The sequence below is a fragment of the Pelobates fuscus genome, chromosome 1 (genome assembly GCF_036172605.1).
Source record: "Pelobates fuscus isolate aPelFus1 chromosome 1, aPelFus1.pri, whole genome shotgun sequence".
Classification (NCBI taxonomy): Eukaryota; Metazoa; Chordata; class Amphibia; order Anura; family Pelobatidae; genus Pelobates; species Pelobates fuscus.
In genome coordinates, this window is record NC_086317.1 from 314,104,388 (window position 1) to 314,128,164 (window position 23,777).

At 42.5% G+C, this 23,777-nt stretch overlaps 1 protein-coding gene across 5 annotated transcripts in view; it reads left to right on the forward strand.

Moving 5' to 3' along the window:
- CRACDL (CRACD like) overlaps positions 1 to 23,777 on the forward strand; it is a 130,999-nt gene that overhangs the window by 54,320 nt on the left and 52,902 nt on the right. For 4 of the 5 annotated variants that reach the window (XM_063458866.1, XM_063458876.1, XM_063458893.1 and 1 more), the window contains one exon: positions 22,260 to 22,333. In XM_063458866.1, the coding sequence (XP_063314936.1) occupies positions 22,285 to 22,333 (49 nt within the window). In that variant the 5' untranslated portion in view covers positions 22,260 to 22,284. Of the gene's footprint in view, positions 1 to 22,259; positions 22,334 to 23,777 lie in introns of those variants that run through there. The other variant, XM_063458902.1, reaches the window with a different exon arrangement.

Consider the following 23,777-nt stretch of genomic DNA (forward strand, 5'->3'; position numbering starts at 1 on the left):
CGTTTCACTTTATTGCTTTAGTTTATTGTGCACTTTTTACTGCTCATTCAAAGTTTATTCATAAAGTAAATGAATGTACCCTAAAGCAATTTATCTGTAGTTACATATTGACTGGGTGCTCTATAATTATTGTATAACATATACTGACTGTAACCGATACATTTAGTAATACTATAAAATATCGATGTAAATCTATACATCAAATTTTATATAGCATGGCAAATTCCTTGCCCTTCTAGAGCTGTGTTTCAGTTCATTCATGCAGGTTTGTTCTGTTGAATAACGTTGTATCTACATTCTTACTGCAGCTATTTACTTACATTTAAATAGACACTACTCAATTCTATATCCTGTACAGCTTTAATATCTCTTATTGTATAGCATTTCTCAAGCAAATGTGTGTATTTTTCCCTGTGTTTTGGGTTTCCCCTATTTTTAAACTATACCTAATAAAATTGTGTTTTCATTCTCTATACATATTATAATAGTGATGCTACCAAGACAGTACACTTCCTCTCTTTTTTCTTTTTACGACTTTGGGATTATACTTCCGTTAACTCTTTAATCCCTTTTAGCACCACTGAGACATTCTAGCACCATGATAACTTAATTACAATTAAGTTGTTGCGGTGCCCCTGCAGTCTAATTGCTCAATTCTCTATTATTTAGGAGTTAACCACATATTTCACAATGGATGAGCTTGACAAGACAGACATTTGCAAACTTATGTTCCCATCTTGATCAGCCAGCATAGATAACATTAACTGTAAATTATGTGTTAAAATATAACAGTGGTTCCTAAACATCTAAGATACCAATGTTATTAGTCAATGGGTATGGTAAAAGGGTGTGCCACTGACACAAATCACGTAACCTGCCAAAAGGGGCGAACATGCCCAAAAAGAGGACATGTCTGCCCAAAGAATTAGGCCAGCCTGGCATGAATGCATGTCAGGCTGCCTGCCAATCATGCAGCTGGCGAACTAAGGGCATACTATGTAGACAGCACCCGAGCTTGGCATAAATGCATCTAATGATGCGCTCGCTCAACGCTTTCTAGGGACTGTCCCCTAGCACTCGCTGGTCCACTTGTCTCCTTACCTTCTTACTAGCAGGTAGAAGCTCCTGGTATATAGTCTGGGACAGAGAAAAGCTGTATGTAGTGAAAGGGAACATGCCATAGTGTTAGAGAGACCAACATCTGCATTACCTTAACGGATCACTATAGGGTCAGGAACACAAACATGAATTCATGACCCTATAGTGTTAACACCACCATCTAGCCCCCCTGAGTCCCTCATGCCTCCATTAATATAGCAAAATCTTACTGTATTCAAGCCTGAAGCTGTAACTCTGCATGCTGTTAGACTCGGAAAAACAAGCAGTCTGCTGACATCATTAGAAGTGGTGGCCTCATCCAATCACAGTGCTTCACCATAGGATTGGCTGAGACTGACAAAGAGGCAGATCAGGGGCAGAGCCAGCATGATTCAAACACAGCCCTGGCCAATCAGCATCTTCTCATAGAGATTAATTGAATCAATGAATCTCTATGAGGAAAGTTCAGTGTCTGCATGCAGAGGGAGGAGATACTGAATGTTTGGATGCATTTTAGGCAGCCATGACCCAGTAAGGATCTCTAACAGCCATCTAAGGAGTGGCCAGTGAAGTTATCACTAGGCTTTAATGTAAACACTGCATTTTCTCTGAAAAGACAGTGTTTACAGCAAAAAGCCTGACGGTAATGATTCTACTCAACAGAACAAATTCAATAAATTGTAGTTGTTCTGGTGACTATAGTGTCCCTTTAACTATATTCATTGTCAGCCAGTCCACACAAGTTTTGTTCCCATGCATCCCTCTTAAGTTTCCATACTTAAGTAAGAGTATGTGAAAAGTAGTTAGGGTTGCCACCTTTCTTGGAAAAACATACCAGCCTTGCTAATTTGCATAATTAAATATGTATGGGTGACATCACATGATGTAAATCACAAGGAGTGACATAAGAGAAAATGCAGTAAAATCACCAAAAAAACTACTTAGTTTGATTCTGTTGTATAGATGGATACCTCCTAGTGCCCCTATGTCTCCCAGTGCCCCCATGTGTCGATTACTCCAGGTCTCAGTGTTCCTATGTATCAGTGTCTCAGTGCCCCATGTCTCCCAGTGTCCCCAGTGTCGTGCCCCCAGGTCTCCCAGTGATCCTATGTATCACAGTGTCTCAATGCCCCATGTCTCCCTGTGTCCCCATGTATCCCAGGGTCCCCATGTCACTAGGACACTAGCAAGACGGGGAGACCTGGGGACACGGGGGGACCTAGGGACACGGAGACACCAGTGACACTGGGAGACTAGGGGACTCTGGCTGGGACACATGGGGACACTGGGAAAATAGGGGATACTTGAAGACATGGGGACACAGACACCAGGGACACAGACACTAGAGACACTGGCTGGGGGACATGGGGATATTGAGACATAAGGGCACTGGGAGACATGGGGACACTGAGACACCAGGTCCACAGACACTAGGGACACTAGCTTGGAGACATGGGGACATTTAGACACTTGAGGCACTGGGAGACATGGAGGCACTAGGAGACATGGGGACAGTGAAACACTGGCAGACTGGGGGCACTGGGAGACTAGGGGTCACTGAGACGCCAGGGACACTGGCTGGGAGACATGGGGACACTGAGAGACATGGGGACTCTGTGTCCCCATGTGTCTCTGTGTCATAATGTCTCCCAATGTCCCTTAGTGTCTCAGTGTATGTCTCCTTACAGCCTTTCCCCCATCCCTTACTTCCCTGAGCTGTAGGCTGTCTCTGCAGGGTGGGAGCTGCTGTCTGGACTCTCTGTAGCTGCTCCCCTGCGGATCAGTGATTAGAGATAGGCAGGGAGGGATATGCTGGAACTTCCTATCCCTGCCTCTCTCCATACACAGCGACCCCTACTGGCCAGTGCTGGTATTGCATAGTAATATCTTGTTTATACTGAGAAAAATACCAGCATTTGTATTGCCAGTATCACTGTAATATTGGAACCAGCCAGGCAGCCTCAAATACTGGCTGTGCCAATAAAATAAAAGCCAGGTGGAATCCCTAAGAGTAGTGTGTAAAAAAAAAAAAAAAATTGTAAACATTTTTTTTTTTTAATTTTTTTTTTTTTAATCAATGGGCCTATTCCATGGGCCTGGGCCTGGAGCTGCAGCTCCATCAGCCCCTATGTTAATCCGGCCCTGCCCATGGCAGGCAAGTAGTGTCTCCACACCATGAGATCACATGTGAGCAAAGGAGCTGGGACATTATGGGGCATGTCTCTGCATTTCCAAGCAGTATTTACTGTTTGTTAGAGGGGCAGGCTGGGCAGAAATGTATTTCCATTGGGCGAGGAGACTTGTGAGAGGAATTTTAAAATGTGCTGATAGTTCCAACTGGAGGTGGCGGGTCTCTACAATTTTGATTGGGGGTAACCAATGTGGACACCTGATAGATACAATAAATTAAAGGAGCATTCAAAGCACCATAATCACTAGAGTCAGGTGTAGTCGAGTAGCTGGATGCTATTCATCTTTGGCTGATGCTCTCAGCTAATGAGGATAGTATTGCATTACCCTGCTTTGATCGATAGAGCTAGCTGGTAAGGAGGAGAAGACTGGGAAGTTTACTTAAATATTTGATGAAACTAGTGTGCCACCATCCCCACCAAAGTGCCGTCATAGGCCTGGGCCTTCTTGGCCTAAACCAAAATACAGACCTGTCTATCACCAGATAAAGGGTTGAGAACCATTTTTGTTGATAATTACAGCATGAAACAGAGGAGCCTCACCCCAAACCATTGCACATTATGCACAGTACTGACACATACTCACATTTTGGCTTAAGGGCTTGGATAGAATTACTGGTGTGTCTGGAGAAAGGACTGTGCCCCATAAATGTTTAACATCAGTGCACTTGTCCCATATATGCTGCTGGCAGAGGGCAGAGAATCGTGTTCGGACTTCCTCGTTTAGTTAATCTTGTGACCCTAATGACAGTCAAAGCTGTTTTTCAGCGAACATAGATACTTCATTAAAAATTGTTTACATTCCTAATGACATGTTGAGTGCTTTCTTTGTTTGTGTTATACTTTGTTTAGTTTTAGCACTGACCCAAAATAACTCCAAATAACACTGACTCATTCTGCATATATTAAACTATCAAGATGCCAAGGCATGGATTTACAAGTTTTTTTTTCTTCATATAATAAAACTAGAAGTATAATACAACTAGGAGGATAATAAAATAGCCAGCAGGGGGCGGGGCCTAGCAACCAAGATGGCCGGACGTGTGCTTTGAGAGCTCCGACATTAAATAATGCAGAAACGCTTATTCTAAACGACTCAACAAAGCCTTTAGCACACGAGGTCTGGAAAACGGAAAGGCACCGTATACAGTGCAGGATGATCCTAATTCCGAGCAGAAACGACACGGGTACGCCTGTACCGGCCACGCGGACTAAAAGGGAGCGGGAGCTGAAGCCAGGGAGGGGCGGCCGACCTCCCGGCTCAGTACCTGGTCACCAGCATGAGAAATTCAAGACCCTGCTACCCCCCCCTCTGGACCGGCGGGGGATATCCCGGTCCACGCTGGGAACAACCATCCCAGCAACGCTGCCCGATAAAACACCAAAGTCTACAGCAAAGCAGGACTCACGAGGCTCAAAAAAGATGGCGGCACCAACGCGCCCAGCGACAAAGCACACACTGTATAAGCCTCCCAAGCACGCAATCGAGTTCTTTAACAAACTCTGTACTTACCTCTGGACGAGGTTTCACAGCCAAGAGCAGTCCTTCCGGCTAAGGAGGAGAGAAGCGGTGGCATGGATCAGACCGGCAATCAGGCGACAGATGGGCAGAAACTCCCCACGAACCTCCAGAGAGAGGCCCCAGAGGCAACGCCGGACATCAGCATGGCGGGAACCAAAGCAATGTCCCCCAGGTGCCAACACTCACCAGGGCGAGATCCCCATGCAAGCCCGACCCGCCCACCACTCGGCGGTCCCAGTAACCCAGGACCAGCGGAGAACAACCCCACATCTACAGGCACACACAGTCGGCAGCGACGCTCCCCAAGAAGCGGCACGGATCTCTACTGGTGAGAGATACAAGAGCAGGGCCCCTCCACGATCCGCTGGAGAAAGAAGCTCACTGGGGCATCAAGCCCACCCGCAAACACAGCCCGCCAGCCCAACATCCAGAGCCGGCATCGGCTGAACAAATCAACCTACGCCAGGAACTGGCCGCTACCCTGACAACCAGAAAGTAGACAGGACATTATCCCCACCAAAACGTTTATACCCACTGCATATATCACTGATAACTGCATGACAATATTAATGCCTTAAGAGTTTTTAGATAGACTGCTACTGGCCAACTTCATGCCAAATAGCCTATATGTCTGACAGCTTACAGGTTGTCCTGATCCCGAGTTCAACCAAGTCTTATCAGCAAAGTTTTTTTTTTTTTTTTTTTTTGTTTTGTTTTTCTTGTTTGTTTTTCTTTTCCTTTTTTTTTTTTTTATTTTTAGTTTAATCGTAGGTAGCCATGCATGCCCTATTGACGCTCCACACTCATTCTGTAATTACAGCACATAGGACAGACATGGTAAGCATGTAAATCAGCAACTTATGTACATGCGGAGTCACAAATCTGTTATCAAACATGTCTCACCTAAACTCCCACATCTTCTATTTTAGCTGAGCCTAGGAATTATCATCTCACAAAAATGACAGTTTGTAATCCTATATTAGTGCCTCATACGCTGTAAAGTTTACCTGGCACATAAGATTAGCTCTAGATATAATTTAACATGTTCATAGATTCACTTATTTTAAACACTGTTATCGCTAGTCTTTTCGATATGTTTAACGTGTGCCTACTGCCATCTCATTATCTGATACACCGTGTTTTTGCTTGTTTATCACTCTTGAAAAAAAAAAAAATGTGCATTTGTTAAAAAAAAAAAAAAAAAAAAAAGGCTGTGGATATCCTGGGGCTTAGGTAGGCGGTAACCCTCCTAAAGTGGGCTATAGTGGTTATGGTCTATAGAGATTGTTGCAAACTTTTATACAATTTTTCCCCCCGAAAAGTCCTAAATCAATTAAACAGTAAATGTGACTTATTGAAATAAAATGGAAATCCTTTCAGGGCCCTTATGTTCTAAAGTGAGGGGAACTATTATAGATTTATCCTCCACTGCCTTCTAATATCACAGTTGAAGAAATGAAACCAGTCAGGTCAGGAAAGCAACCTTATGGCCATCCAAATGTCACATTGCAAGATTATATTACATTTCCTTGGACCAAGCATGCTCCCAATATACCAACAGCATCAAATCAGCTGAAACAGGAGATGGACACTTCATTCTGCAAAATATCCCCCCTTTTTTGTATACTTGAAACACATAGATAGATAGATAGATAGATACATATTGTCAAGAAAGTTACAAAAAAAAAAAAAGTTCAGAGGGGATTGTGGGATAAGTCATTTATTCTCCAAAGAGCAGTTCCAGTCATTGCACTGGATGATAGGAACTACTCAAACAAATAGCAGCCAGAACGCATTTATCCACAGCTCAGTTCACTATTTAGAGAAAAAAAGAAGTGTTTAGAGCGTGCATTCCATGGTCCGGTTCACCCTCTGAAGAGGAGAGAGAGCCTTCCTGATTGTGCATATTTTGTATACATTGTGCAAGGGACAAATCGGACACTGGCAAACAGGAAATTAAATTCTCAAAGATGTTCAATTGACAGCGATGGTTGGGAGTCTAATCTCAGGCTCAATGTGCTCTAAGCAAAAATCATTTTGCAATAATACAGTGTTTATGGTGCTAAGGCTGACCTTGTTCTAATTTTCTTTATATCTATGACTGTTAACATGTAACTACCGGTATTGTGATGTAATTCCAGTAAAATACAAGTTTAGCAGGCTAAGATTGCCACAAGGCATATGTATGTATATGTGTTTGTAGTATCAGTTAGTTAATTACACGTAGCTAAGATACTGTTATCACTGTACTGACCAGGTGCAGGAATGTAAGAACTGGAATTACGCGTCCCTCTCCTTTGTATCAGATGAGCCACGTGGTTAGACCGGATGGATGAGTTTAGACTCTATTTATTAAATAGGTTAAGGGTATGTGTGGGTGTAGTTAATTGTGGGAGGAGCTACAGTGCTATATAAGGAATGTACTCTATGTATTCAGTACTCAGACTTTGCTGTATTTTGGTGACGCTAGTCCCTCTGAGTCCCGATCGGTGATCCAATAAAGAATCTCTTCCTTCCTGAAGAAACCTGTGTCCATCTCTCTGTGCTTGGCTTCCGTCAGTTTCTCCGGTATCATTTGGTGCATTGGCCGGGAAGCTCATCGTTCAACGGTAGCTGAGAGGCAGAGGCGTGAGACGGTCTATCTTTGCCCACGTTCTCTACGGCTGCACCCCTGAACTTCTGCGTGGACCTCCCTTCGTCTCGGCGCCACTGGTCTGTTGTCCAGGAGATCATCGGCCTCTACGTGAGAAGTGCTGGGGTGTCCCCGTCGATGAGTGTGAACTCAGGTTCAGGAACGAGGAGGTAAGACAACTGCTGTTTTAGACGGCAGGACCCACTAGGGGTATACCGATTGTGCGGTAGGCCCAAAGGGGTTTTGAATCTGTGTATCTGCCCCCTCTGTCGGAGGGAAGGAGCGAAGGCGCACCGCTCGATCGAACGCTCTTTAGTCAGACCGTTTGATTTGGTTAGTCAGGCGGGGTCCTGGTGTAAATAGCCCTAGCCGGACACCGGTGTCTTGTCTAGACTAGCGTTCTAGGGTGTATATTACGTTCGCTAGGTCGGAGGGACCGGGAGACTAAGCGGCGCCTGTGTAAATTCGGTTCGCTAGTTCTCATCCTATCTGGGCTAAGTGGGAAGGCGTGTAAATTTGGAACCCACTAGACTTTTGATAGTGCGACTAAGAGGCGCCTGTGTAAATTCGGTTCTCTAGCTCGCTATATATGTGGTGATTGGGCAGTGTGGCTAACCAAAACGGGTGTATATAGTTTTAGGTAGTCCATTCAAGGTACTGGCCAATAGTTTAGTTGGGAATTGTAAATGTGTTAACGATTGTTTTAGTAAAGTGTATATCTTGTTAGATAGCGCGAGCTCAGCCGTCTAGCGAGAGTGTTAATAGTGTGTTGCTGTATTATAGTGCACGGTACCATAACCCTGTATATTTACTGACATTATATAATAAGTACTAATCATTGTCGTCCATTGCATGTTTAACACCATAACCACTAATAATTGTATTGTGACCTTAACTTGTGCTTTGACCTATGCTAACCGTACTGTAACCGCTATTTGTAAAAGACGATGTTACTGGGGTGTGTTATAGACGGGTAATTCGTATATAGAGAATTATAGCGTGGGTGACTGTATAGTTACGCCAAAGGGCATAATATTGATTATATAGTGACTGGTGTAACAGCTGTGTGTGTACGGGAATTCCCTGAGTGTTTATTGTTATTGTGTACGTTTCACTTGGTAACCGTACCACGTGGTGCTGTTGCCAGAGGAAACGGGTGTGACTGTTGAATAGTACGCGTGTATAGTATTCGTTGTCGACGACGTTCCATTGTTAAGTATGGGTGCGTCGCAGTCAACGATTCCGGATCCCTTAGGATGTATGGTTAAGAATTTTAAAAAGGGATTCAAAGTTTGTGATTTTGGGGTAAAGATGTCTCCTGTACGTTTGGTCACTTTGTGTACTAGGGAGTGGCCTACTTTGGTTGCGGCATGGCCGCCACGTGGCAGTTTGGATCCAACTCTGGTACAGCGCTTACACGTGGCTGTATCGGGTAGGCCTGAACTTTACGGCCAGTTTCCTTATATTGACTGTTGGAGACAGGCCGTAAATGACTCGCCAAAATGGCTCCAGACATGCCACGAGGAGCAGTGTCGCCTCATGGTAGCTAGGACTTGCTCGTCCACTAGGACTGGTGTTAGGCCCATTTTGGACACGCCCCCTGAGTCCGAGATCCCTTTGCCGCCCCCTTACTTTCCGTTAAGAAGAAGTGACGCAAACGCAGGAAGTCCTGCACCCCTCCCCTCATTACCCTCATCCACTTCCGCTTCCTCCTCCAGTACAGGATCCACCCCCCCTCGTACTAAATCTCCCCTTCCGGAACCAGAATCCACCCCCATTAGAAACGAATATCCTGATTTGGCGCCACTTCAGACTTCCGGTCAAGCTTCATCTAGCTCGGCTCGAAGTGTTTTATTTACGACCTTTTCCCAAAACCGACCTCCCACATCCCCATACCCTATCTCTCCCCGACCGGAACCCATGACTGACGCCTCTCTACGTAGCCCCATCCAAACCCGACAGTTGACTGGTGCCCAACAATTAAAGCACTATCAGATGCCTCTTCGTCTGAATCCCGGGTCAGCTTATATCGATGCCGCAGGTCAAATGGCACACGCTGACCCAGTCTTCGTATATGTCCCATTTACCACAACCGATCTTTTAAACTGGAAGACCCATAATTCCTCGTATACTGAGAAACCACAAGCTATGACTGATCTGTTCACCTCAATAGTACAGACGCATAATCCGACATGGGCTGATTGCCAGCAGTTACTAATGACTTTATTTAACAATGAGGAAAGGACAAGAATAAATCAAGCAGCCATTAAAGCATTAGAGGATAGAGCCCGTGCTTTGAACCAAGCCAATCCAGCAGCATGGGCCGCGACACACTATCCCAACACCGATCCCGATTGGAACGTAAATGGTGCTGATATGGTTCAACTCAGAGCCTATAGAGACGCTATAATTGCTGGCATGAAAGCCGGAGGAAAGAAAGCCATTAACATGTCGAAGACAGTTGAGGTGATCCAGAAAAGCGATGAAGCGCCCAGTGTCTTTTATGACCGATTATTGGAGGCATACCGCTTGTATACCCCCTTTAATCCGGAAGACGCAGACAATTCCCGAATGGTTAACTCCGCCTTTGTCAGCCAAGCATACGGAGATATTAAGCGCAAGCTACAAAAGTTAGAAGGGTTTGCAGGTATGTCCATCACCCAACTAATGGAGGTAGCAAATAAGGTCTATATGAACAGGGATACAGAAAGTAAGAAAGAGGAAGAGCGCAAGATGCGTAAAAAGGCTGATATGCTAGCGGTAGCGATCGCAGGCGTAGATAAACGGGGCCCAGATAGAGGCAATAATAGATGGAGTAGGGAGCCTTTGAGTAGGGATCAATGCGCGTATTGCAAGGAAGAAGGGCATTGGAGGAACGAATGTCCGCAAAGAGAGCAGTACGAGAGAGACCAACCCAGGGCAGGCTACGGAAACTTTAGAGGTAGAGCGAGAGGTAGAGGAGGCCCCGGAGGGAGTAATGGTTATAGAGGGAGTAATGGGAACAGAGGAAGTGTTAGGGAAGACAGGTATATTCCAGCAGCGCAAAGGTCCCGCGATAGAGAAGGTAGGGACTTTGTAGGATTGGCTGACACTGTCATGGAGGACTATTGATACCGACCGGGCTCCATCCCCCTTGGTCGAGCGGAGCCTATGGTCGATGTATCAATAGGGGGGAAAAGGAGTGCGTTCATGATCGACACTGGTGCTGAACATTCAGTGGTGACTAATCTAGTTGCTCCTCCATCTGGAAGGACTATTACTGTGATAGGAGCAACTGGAAGAAGTGCTGAAAAACCGGTTCTTAAAAGTCGACTCTGTACATTGGGAGGCCACGTAGTAAAACACCAATTCCTTTATATGCCTGAATGTCCAGTCCAATTGCTGGGACGTGATATGCTATCAAAATTACAAGCGCAGATTACGTTCCTACCAAATGGAACAACATCCTTAAAGTTTAATGGACCTTCAGGTATTATGACTTTATCCGTACCAAAGGAAGAAGAGTGGCGACTTTATACAGTGTTGACTAGCCAAAACCCTAGGAGTGATGAGACATTGTTTAACATACCAGGAGTTTGGGCAGAGAACAACCCACCAGGACTGGCCCGCAATATTCCACCAATAAAAATTGAACTGAAACATGGGGTTTATCCAGTGAGCCTAAGACAATATCACATTCCGCAGAAGGCTAAGAAGAACATCCAATCCTATCTGGATAAGTTCATACGGTATGGTATCCTAAAATTCTGTACTTCCCCCTGGAACACCCCATTGCTGCCTGTTCAAAAGCCCGGTACAGATGAGTATCGACCTGTACAGGACTTAAGAGCAGTCAATGATGCGGTTGTTAGCATACATCCAGTTGTACCCAATCCATATAACCTGCTTGCTTTAATTCCGGGCGGGGCTACTTACTTCACAGTCTTAGATCTCAAAGATGCCTTCTTTTGCCTCCGAATTGCCGCAGAAAGCCAATGTATTTTCGCTTTCCAATGGGAGAACGCTGTAACGGGCTCAAAACGCCAAATGACTTGGACAAGACTGCCCCAAGGGTTTAAAAATTCACCTACCCTATTTGGTTCAGCTCTAAGTCAAGATCTACTGGATTTCGAGTCTATCCCAGGAGAATGTGTATTGTTACAATATGTAGATGACTTGTTGATAGCAGCAGTTACAAAAGAAAAATGTCAGCAAGCAACGCACGATCTACTACATATTCTCTGGAAGGCAGGATACAAGGTGTCCAGGAAGAAGGCTCAGTTGTGTTTGCCAACTGTCAAGTATCTGGGATTCCATATCTCTGAAGGTCAAAGGATTATGGGGCCAGAGAGAAAAGAAGCTGTCTGCCAAATACCAATACCCAAGAATAGAAGACAAGTGCGAGAATTCTTGGGGGCAGCAGGCTTCTGTAGGATATGGATTCCCAGCTATGCGATACTGGCAAAACCTCTGTACGCAGCCATCAAAGGTACAGAGCACGACCCCTTCTTATGGACCCAAGAACAGCAAACGGCATTTGAAGATGTGAAGAAGGCTTTGATGAGTGCCCCAGCATTAGGTCTACCTGATCACACACGACCATTCTACTTATATGTACACGAGCAAAGAAGAATGGCTGTGGGAGTATTGACACAGTACTTGGGATCATGGCAAAGACCTGTTGCCTACATGTCTAAGCAACTGGATGCAGTGGCCAGCGGACTTCCACCTTGTCTAAGAGCCGTAGCTGCAGCCGCCCTGCTAGTAGCTGAAGCCGATAAACTCACTCTGGGTCAAGAACTTTATGTACGAGTCCCACATGCAGTACAGACGTTGTTGGATTACAAAGGAAATCATTGGTTTAGTAACAGCCGTATGACCAAGTATCAAGCAATGTTGTGTGAAAACCCAAGAGTGCATTTAGAGACTGTAAACACCTTAAATCCAGCTACCCTTTTGCCGCAACCTACTGAAAGTCAACATGATTGTTTGGAAGTAATGGATGAAGTATTTTCAAGTAGACCAGATCTTCGTGATTTTCCCATCCAGAACCCCGATGTTCAATATTACACCGACGGCAGTAGTTATGTGAAAGAAGGGATCCGCTATGCAGGATATGCAGTGACAACAATAGACAAGGTGATAGAAGCTCGGCCACTGGCGAAAGGAACATCAGCACAAAAGGCAGAATTAATAGCACTAACACGAGCGTTACAATTGGCTGAAGGTTTAAGAGTAAATATCTATACGGACTCTAAGTATGCGTTTTTAACCACTCATGCCCACGGAGCTTTGTATAAAGAAAGAGGACTACTGAATTCAGAAGGCAAAGAAATCAAGTACGCAGCTGAAATCCTACAACTATTGGAAGCAGTGTGGGAGCCGAAAGAAGTCGGTATCATACATTGTCGAGCGCATCTGAGAGGAGATGGTGATGTAACCAAGGGAAATCGGATGGCAGATAGTGCAGCTAAGCGTGCTGCTGAATCAGGAAGACAGGAGTATGTGGGGCATATAGCTGCTCTTATACCAACTCCACTGTCCCAATGGACTCCAGTTTATACAGCTCAAGAAGAGGAGTGGTTAAAGACTGAACCGGGAAAGTATTTGGAGAACAAGTGGTATCAGCTAGAAGATGGAAGAATAGTCATACCAGCATCACTAGCGGTAGAAATTGTCCAAAATTATCACAACGGGACACATTCTGGGAGAGACAGTACTGAAGAATCTCTCAGGAAACATTTCTACATACCAAGATTGTCCAACTTGACTCAGGCCATTGTACGCAGATGTGTAACGTGTGCTAAGAATAATGCAAGACAAGGACCAGTAAAGCCACCAGGAGTCCAGTTTATGGGGGGACTCCCCATGTCCGATCTACAAATAGACTTTACAGTAATGCCTAAATCGGGTGGACATCGTTACCTGTTGGTAATTGTGTGCACCTATTCAGGCTGGGTAGAAGCATGTCCTACTCGTACAGAGAAAGCAGGAGAAGTTGTAAGATTCCTGCTACGAGAAATAATACCCCGATATGGACTACCCTGTTCTATAGGATCGGACAATGGTCCAGCTTTTGTTCATCAGTGCCTACAACAACTGACTCATATGCTTGGTATAAAGTGGAGGCTTCATACTGCATATAGACCCCAGAGTTCTGGTAAGGTAGAGAGAATGAATAGAACTATAAAGAACCAGTTGGCTAAAATGTGTCAGGAAACCCAACTTAAGTGGAACGTTCTCTTACCCATAGCTTTATTGCGAATCCGCAGTACCCCTACCAGAAGGATGGGCCTCTCTCCTTTTGAAATCATGTATGGGCGACCACCTCCCGTACTTGGTAACTTAAGGGGGGACTTGAGTCAGTTGGGAGAAGGAATTACCCGGCAGCAGGTTGTAGAGTTGGGTAAGACTATGGAGGAGGTACAGAAATGGGTACAAGATAGATTACCTGTGAATATTTATCCCCCTGTTCATAGTTATCATCCAGGAGACCAAGTGTGGATTAAAGAGTGGAATAATGTACCGTTAGGGCCCAAGTGGAGAGGTCCTTATGTTGTTCTTTTGTCTACCCCTACAGCGATAAAAGTAGCCGAAGTAACTCCGTGGATACATCACTCCAGGGTTAAACCAGCAGCAGTCGATTCTTGGCAAATTACAGCAGATCCAGAGAATCCCTGCAAGATCCGGTTGAAACGCACTACTCAGTCGGAGTAACGAGGAATTATTGTGGATTACAAATTTTATTGTTACAGGTGTGAGTGAGAAGGCCATAATAAAGCCTGTCCGCTTACCAACACATAGTGTATAAGCCAGGAAAGTCTCGAAGGGACACCTGTGAAGACGAGCAGAACTCCATTCCCTGCAGCCCTCACATCCTGGAAGCTGAGGTTCCATCGCACGGACGAAGACTGAGGATGACGGCGAAAGATGTGCTTTTGATTGTGTTTATTTATATGTGTTTTTATATTCAGGAAGGTAGAGGTACCGACACTCCTAGCTGTGAGGTATGCATTAAGACTACGAGAACAGGTAACCATATTTCCCAAACCCTAATTTGGCATTCACAATACGAATGTAAAGGAGAGGTATCAAGATGTAGATACCTAAATATAGACTATAGTGTGTGCCATTTAGGAGTAGGAGAACCTAAGTGCTTCAGTCCAGAGTATCAACCTCGTACAATTTGGTTGACTCTCAGGAATGGAGATCCTCAGGGGACCCTAATTAATAAGACGGTGTTAGAATCCGTACATTCTTCGGGTGTTCTGCTATTTGATGCATGTAAGGCGATATCAAGTGGTAGAAAACCGTGGAATGTATGTGGGGATCTTAGATGGGAGAGGACGTATGGGTCTAATGATAAATATATTTGTCCCAGTAGTAAAAATAAATATGTGAGTCCTAGATGCCCAAATAAAGACTATAACTTTTGTCCATATTGGTCTTGTGTGGGGTGGGCGACTTGGGGACAGACAGTAGATAAAGACATGATAGTGACTAAGTTGCCGACTAGCCCTTATTGTAAGTCTATGGAATGCAACCCAGTCCATATACTTATTAATAACCCCGACAAGTTCCTAGATAAGTATGGAAATTTATTTGGGTTTCAGATATACGGGACGGGTTTAGATCCTGGGACATTATTGTTTATAGGAATAGAGACTGATACGGTATCCTCCCAGACTCATCAAGTATACCATTCCTTTTATGAAGAGATGAGTATAGATAATAAGATCCCCCATAACGCTAAAAACCTGTTCATTGACCTAGCTGAAAGTATTGCCGGTAGTCTTAATGTTACCAACTGCTATGTGTGTGGAGGTACTAACATGGGAGACCAATGGCCTTGGGAAGCAAAGGAGGTAATGTCCGGTTCTGAGGCAGTTGACCAACTAATATCTACGCAAGCCGATTATCATTTGAGTGTTAGAGGTAAATCTGAGTGGAGATTAAAGACCTCCATCATAGGTTATGTTTGCATAGCAAGGAAAGGAATAATGTATAATACTTCTGTAGGAGAATTAACTTGTCTAGGGCAAAAAGCTTATGATGATGATACTAAAAATACAACTTGGTGGTCGGCTTCAAATGTCTCAGAACCATCTAACCCGTTTGCTAGATATGCCAGTTTAAAGGATGTGTGGTTTGATTTATCCATCACATCTACCTGGAGAGCCCCAGCAAATTTGTACTGGATCTGTGGTAAGAAAGCCTATTCGGAGTTGCCACAGGACTGGGAAGGGGCATGTGTGTTGGGTATGCTCAAACCATCCTTCTTCTTGTTACCGATTGAAACAGGTGAGACTTTAGGTGTTAAAGTGTATGATGTGAATCATAGGAAGAAAAGGGGACCCTTAGAGATAGGCACCTGGGAAGATAATGAATGGCCTCCCCAGCGTATCATAGATTATTATGGGCCAGCCACGTGGGCAGAAGATGGTACCTTTGGTTATAGAACCCCAATTTATATGCTCAACCGTATTATAAGATTACAGGCGGTGGTTGAGATTATTACTAATGAGACCTCACAAGCACTCAATCTTCTAGCGAAGCATAATACCAGGATGAGGACAGCAGTGTACCAAAATAGATTAGCCTTGGATTACCTTTTGGCAGTAGAGGGAGGTGTATGTGGGAAGTTTAACCTGAGCAATTGCTGTCTTCAAATAGATGACGAAGGGCAAGCAATAGCTGAGCTTACTAGCCATATGGTTAAACTAGTGCATGTGCCTACTCAGGTATGGAAAGGGTACAATCCAAGTAGTTGGTTTGGTAGCTGGTATGAGTGGTTTGGAGGGCTTAAGGCAGTGGTAGGTGGAGTCCTACTGATTTTACTGTTGTGTCTACTCCTACCGTGTCTTATACCCTTAGTAGTTAGGTCTGTGCAAAGCCTGATAGGAAGTATAGCAGAGAGGAAGGCTGCTGCACAGATAATGGCGATATATAAGTATAAGGCTCTAGATCAAGGAGAACCAATGCAGGAAGATGAGTGTTAAAAGATTCACATCATAAGATAAGTCTGGTCTGGTTCATGGTAACCTGAGGTATATGCAAACCAAGGTTAAGTGATGCCTCAAGTAATTGTGAAATATCAGAGGCATCAAAGGGGGGAATGTGATGTAATTCCAGTAAAATACAAGTTTAGCAGGCTAAGATTGCCACAAGGCATATGTATGTATATGTGTTTGTAGTATCAGTTAGTTAATTACACGTAGCTAAGATACTGTTATCACTGTACTGACCAGGTGCAGGAATGTAAGAACTGGAATTACGCGTCCCTCTCCTTTGTATCAGATGAGCCACGTGGTTAGACCGGATGGATGAGTTTAGACTCTATTTATTAAATAGGTTAAGGGTATGTGTGGGTGTAGTTAATTGTGGGAGGAGCTACAGTGCTATATAAGGAATGTACTCTATGTATTCAGTACTCAGACTTTGCTGTATTTTGGTGACGCTAGTCCCTCTGAGTCCCGATCGGTGATCCAATAAAGAATCTCTTCCTTCCTGAAGAAACCTGTGTCCATCTCTCTGTGCTTGGCTTCCGTCAGTTTCTCCGGTATCAGTATGTTCCTGTATTGTATTAGATTTCAGTTCTACTAAAGGAACGTATGTGATTTTGTATCAACCCTAATCCAGTTTTTATCCTGTTACATGTTGACTCTTGATAAAGAATTAAAACACAGATGCAAAATAAATATTTTAAAAGATAAGTTCTTATGCTAAAAAAAAAATAAAAAAATAAAAATAAATAAAAAAAAAATAAAATAAAATAGTCAGCAGACGGTGAAATGGTTAAATATTAAAGGACACTTCATACTGTCCATCCAGCCACAGGAGCCCACCACTTCTCATACATGAACATTCCATCCAGAACTTCAAAGTAAAGTCATTGGCTCCTTATAAATTATTAGCTGCCCATCCAAGCTTACCTTCTCCACCCCCTCCAATGTCATTATGAGAAGGCACTCGCATTAGGCCTTCCCTATAGGAAAGCACTGAATCAATATCTTCCTATGCGGGATTTAAAGACGCTGGATGTCTTCGTGTAAAACACTGTGTAAATGTAGGTCACTTATTCTTCTCCTTGTCAACAGTTGTAGTTTTGCGCCATACCTGTAATGACTCTTAACTGTGTGTATACAGCATCAATCCAGCAGCTATATAGTCCTTCTGTTTGCCATGCTGGCTGCAGGACTTCTACATTCCTTGCTGGTCTACCTGATCATTCTACTGTGCCCATTGCTCTTATATCCTCTGCCTTCCTTCTACCTCTCTGCTCTGCTCACCACTCAATTCTCAGTCAATCAAAATCTCAATATTCACTACTGTCTCCGCTCACCTCCTTCCAGCAAGTCTCTACGCCTAGCTCGAACAGCATATGAACATAAGCAAGGAGTAGCTATTTGAGTTTTTATACTTTTAGTTTGTGAATTGTTTGATTATATAGAAACTGTTTGATACGACAATCGCTGGGCTCAATGACCAGCTTTTCTTTGATTTCATAACTTTACACTCAAGCTACTTTGGAGTGTCTGAGTGGCTCTGTCAGACATGCATTTTAAAGACATCCTCAACAACTTTCATTATATGTGAAGCAGGTAGAAACCCCAGTTTATACAGCTGTAAGTTTATTTCTTAGGAATGCAATTAATTCATCTTAGTTCCTTTGCAACTTTCTTTATCCTCCTCCTATCATTTACTTGCTATGTAAATTTCTGTGAGCACCATTCAACCCCAGAGTTGTCAAAGTAGTCAAAATGTGCCATTTGGTTAAAAGTCTGATTGTAAATACAATTACCAGTTGTGAAAAGCTAGAATCGTGTGTGATAAGATCTATATTTGTATAAAAAAGCACCCCATAAGCTTACATATTGTGATCAGTATTCCTTAACATCTCTAGTATTACTGTATAAAGTCAGTTTTGCATCACAGAAGAAGCAATTGATTCCGATAAAAAAAAATTCATTTGAAGCTATTTACATCATGTGGTATTTCAGAATTTTAAATTGTGGATTCATTAGTTTTTTTTCTCTACAAATCCAGAAGCCTAGAAAGGCAATGTATTTTTTAAATATTTTTCTGACCTGTTTTCTCGAGAAAATAACTTGTTACCTTGAGAAAACAAGTAGTTTTTTTCGAGAAAACAAGTAAAAAAAATTTAAAATACATGGCCTCTCCGGGCTTTAGTAGAAATATTAAATGTTTCTTATATAGTTGCTGCTGGCAGTTGTATCAGAATCTGTACATGCTAGAAACATACTAAACCAGTTTTTCTGCTTAAGGTCATAATTTACATCATTTGCTGTGAATACTGTATAAAGCATATAGATAGCTACATTATATAAGGATCAACTGACAAATGTATTTATTAGGTACATGATTGCATATGAAGTGAATCATGTCCCAAGTGAAACTTCTGGCAAGAAGTGGATTATCTACTAAATCAAAACTTCTAATAATACACCTTAATTGTATCCACAAGTCTTGTCTTAGGGGTTAGTGGTCAACCTGCAGTGTACAACTATCCATATTTTCTCAATCAAGTGAGAGAGAACTATATAGAATAAATCTGCAAATGAAGAAAATACTAAAAAATACTTTATAATCGAAAACAAACAACAATAAAGAATAAATCATAAAAAATAAATCATAAAAGCCAGAGTCCGCGGACCGTTCACCTCCTGCACCTCCCCAGCACCACTGAAGTCACCATGAAAGGAAATAATATATATATCTATATATATCTATATACATAAGTATATACGTATATATCACTATATATATATATATATACCTATATATAAATAATAAATATATATATATATATATATATATACACACGTATATATAATAATTCTACGTATATATATATATATATATATATATATATATATATATATATATATATATGTGTGTGTGTGTGTAATAATTTTACATAATATGTCATTGTATTAATTACAATTTGTGGGACCTGTCTGAGAACCCAGGCCTAAAGTTCAGGGAATTTAATTTGCTAGCACTATATTTTACCCTATAACTTTCCAAGACACCGTAAAACCTGTACATGGGGGGTACTGTTTTACTCAGAAGACTTCGCTGAACACAAATTTTAGTGTTTCAAAACAGTAAAATATATTACAACGATGATATCATCAGTGTAAGTGACATTTTTTGCATTTTTCACACATAAATGGCACTTACACGGACGATATAATTGTTGTGATACGTTTTATTGTTTTGAAAGACTAATATTTGTGTTCAGCAAAGTCTCCCGAGTATAACAGTACCCCTCATTTACAGGTTTTATGGTGTTTTCAAAAGTTACATATAATGCTTATGAGTCAAATATAATGCTTACGTTTCAGTATTTTCACATTAAAATTTGCCAGATTTGTTACGTTGCCTTTGAGATCGTATGGTAGCCCAGGAATGAAAATTACTCCCATGATGGCATACTGGCATACTATTTGCAATAGTAGACAACCCAAGGTATTGCAAATGGGGTATGTCCAGTCTTTTTTAGCAGCCACTTAGTCACAAACACTTACACTAGAGGTGAATTACGGTTGGACAGACATATAGTGCAAATTCCAGGTTTTGTTTACGTTTTGTTTTGGTCACAAAGTGTACATTTGGCTCAGTCCTTAAGGGGTTAAATATGGGGGAGGCAATTGGAGCACTACCACATGGAGGGGTCTCAGACCCTATATATTTTGAAGGTTCCCCTGGGGAATATGTGGGTGTGGACCTATGTGGGTAGGACCCTATGTCAGTGTGTTCATTTAATTTGCAAACCTCCATGCTGCGCTTGCGAAGCTGGATTCCCCAGTGTATCCTGGAGCAGCATGGGGAACACACAGCACATATCACCCAACATTCCCACAGGAGCAGAGGCAGGCATAAGGGTAGACAAGGCATGCCTGCCTTCCCCTGCATGTCGCAACCCACATGAAGTGGCTGCAGGGGCTGGTGGGTGAGGAGAGAGTGCGGTGCGCCTTGCACTCATGGCATGCTGCTGAAGTGCTGCGTAATAAGCTGGTGGCCAAAAGGAGTGCTTGGCGCGTCCCCCACTCCCAGGACGCCGAAATCCATGGAGCGTCTGGTAAGTGAGCGCAGCGCACCAGCCTCTCCAGGTGTGCCGTGACACATTATATATATATATATATATATTAGCCTTGTAAGCACTGTAAATTGTTGTATAGTTTGCTTACTAAGAATTGGATAGGGGTGGGGTGCTGAACCCATTGCAGGTTAAGCCCATTATTAGTTAGGATATGAAGTTCATTTCATTATGGCAATTAGGCATACAGTTGCAGAGTGTAAGATGCAATGCACACACTCACTTGGGGAATACTCCCATCCATGTGCTCCAAACCAGGAGGGCCAACTCCCAAACAATCCTGCTGGAACAAAAGCATATGCCGGGCACACCCAATGGTTTCCTGTATTTGGAGTTCAGGGGAAAAGACGTTTCAGCACTACCGTGTGCCTTTGTCAAGTCTGAATAAACAGTGAGATACACTGATATAAATAACACCCACAGTGGTTAATTACAATTGTCAAAAGATGGTTACAGTGAAATTAAGTGAAAACTGTTAACATGAAATAAAACATGTTACATTATATAAAAACAACAACACAAGTGCCGTCACATATCTAAAATTCAATCAAGTTAATAAAGAATTGACTCACATGGTACAAAGAGTGGCAACTCTCTTCACATGCAGATATTCACTGGCCAAAAGAGACTTGTTTCATGTTGTAAACCAAAGCAAAAGGGCCCAAATTTGTAATGATATCTAATACAAATAGAGTCAGTGTAAAAAAATAAAGGTACGTTGGCTTCAATAAGAACCATAAACAATGTGTGAATCAAATTGCTGGTACTGAGATAAATGCAAAATGTAATTCATAAATAAAGTGCCAATAATAATAATAATAATACAATACAAGTGTAGTACCTTCTTGACAAAGCATCTGATCACTGGGTTCCCTTTGGAGTTGGGATGTCCACAGTATGCGAGCTTGGTCACTCAGGATATCTTTTTGATAGCAATTGTAGTTTCTTCTTCACAAAATATCTGGTGATGACTTGATTCACACAGAATGTTTTCCATGATGGGGTCAAACCCATAATGTGTATAGACATCGTCCCTTCTAAACAACATTTAAATGAAAAAAAAGCACAATTAAAAGGAAGGTGGCATTTGCTTTCTCTTTCCCTATGCTACAGATTATCTCTGGGCTGACATTATTTAATCTAGTTGTTTAGTAATTAACCACAGATGCTCCCCACTTTATCAATTCCCTCTCTACCATCATTCGTTACGTTTGGGATCAATCTAGAGAGTTGTCCTGTACGTCGAGTTGTCTGGTTACAATTAAATGTCTGTTAGTCCATCCTTTGTATAGTGCTACGGAATCTGATGGCGCTATATAAATAATAAAATAATAAAAATAATAATAAATCTAGCACAGGAGCATCAGCTTTGTAGATATAGCCCATGCCGTCTCTCACATATCTCCCCACTGTATAATACAAAAATAAATTCCCCTTTTAATACAACATCTGTCCACTAGGAGCATTAATTACTGGTGTGTGCGTTCATGAAAACAGGTTTCTAGCTTCACCACTAGGGGTCGTCTGGTCACAACAGAGCCCTCAACAACCCATATTGACTAAAGAAATGTTGCAAAGTTAGTTTTTTTTTTTGTTTTTTGTTTTACATATAATTAATATATATATATGTATATATATATATAGAGAGATATTGCAGTCTGACTATATAATATTACTATGTTCATTATGTTCATTTTTGTTTCTTACTATTTTTAGATAGCGACTCAATACCTCATTTCAAATGGATTCTAAACTGAGAGAAACGGAAAATCTTGCAGAAGATGGTTCAGGTAAGAAATCAGAAAATACAAGGAATTGGTTATGCTCAATGAATTGTATGTTTATTAGTTTAAAAGTTGACATATTCCCCTATTTCCCTTGCTACCCCTATACAATGCTTCAAGTATCTTATTCCTACATTCGACAGCAGGGCCTGGGAAGGATGTGGACTAAGATTTGTATACCAACTGTGGAATGAGAACTCCCTCCTCACCCACACTCAACTGACTACTGACCATAATTTATCGAACTCCATGACTCTCCCGTACCTACAACCTAAATCTTACCTAGGGACGAGACAGACTAGATCAATCACAGGTGTCCTTGGACTGGGTTATTCCTTTATAGAGCAAATGTGTGCTAACAAAATTCCTCAACATAGGACGATATCAGTCTGCTATGATACAGTGACACCTCTACCATCACACACGACACAATGGGAAAAAGACTTAGGTTGCACATTCACTCCAGAGCAATGGTGGAAATCTTTCCGATTACGAAAGGGCCTATGATACTGTACCTCTCATATAGAACTCATCAAGAAAACAGCAAGCCACTGGTCCCAGTTAGCTTGGCACATATGGATAAGTCTAGATCAAACAGGTGCTGGAGATGCCATTTAGGGAGGGGAATAATGCTTAGGGAACACAGAAACAAAGTGTGGCGAAACCGACCTCGCCACGTGTCCTTGGAGGGGGCTGATTGCCCGCCTCTTGCCTTTGGACTATGGACCAGACTTTATGGGAATGTGATACCCCAGATAGCCATACCATGGAGCCTATTCATATAATGAAAGACTATGGGAAAGACTTTAGCTCCATGGCAATTGTACTGTGTGAGTAGGATCTGCGCGCTATTCGGTAGTTTTGTGCGTGCAGATCCCAGCTATCTGGGGATAGGTGAAATGTCTGTGTGTTATATGTGTAAATGTGACTTTATGTATTTTAAAGTGTTTTATGTTGTTTTGCAACCATGTGGTTAATGGAGTCTGCCTTTAGTCCAGGGTAATTGGATTACTTCTCCAATTAACTCCAGGGCAGAAGGGAGGAAACCAGGGTGCATTGTGGGGATGTTTTTCTGCCAGCCAGAAAGGAACAAAAGATACTTTTAGTAACTTTTGAACCCCTGGTCGGATTCATGCCATTTTTTAATATGTTGTTCCCCTGAATGGATTGATTGTGGATATGTATTTTTATGTGAATGTGATGTATGGTTTTAAAGTTATGAAAGTTGTGTAAAAGTATATTTTACACTGTATGCATAATGGGATTATGTGTCACACTAAGGGGAGGGGATGTGTGGGAGGTACCATCTATGTCATTGGTTCTTTTATGCCTCCCCCTGGGTGTGGCCTGTATGTGTGAGTTGGAAATAAAAGCCAGGCTGGATGAGCCAGTCCAGAGTTCCTGTTTTACCCTCAAAGTGAAGTGTCGTCTCATTATTGGGGGAAGGATT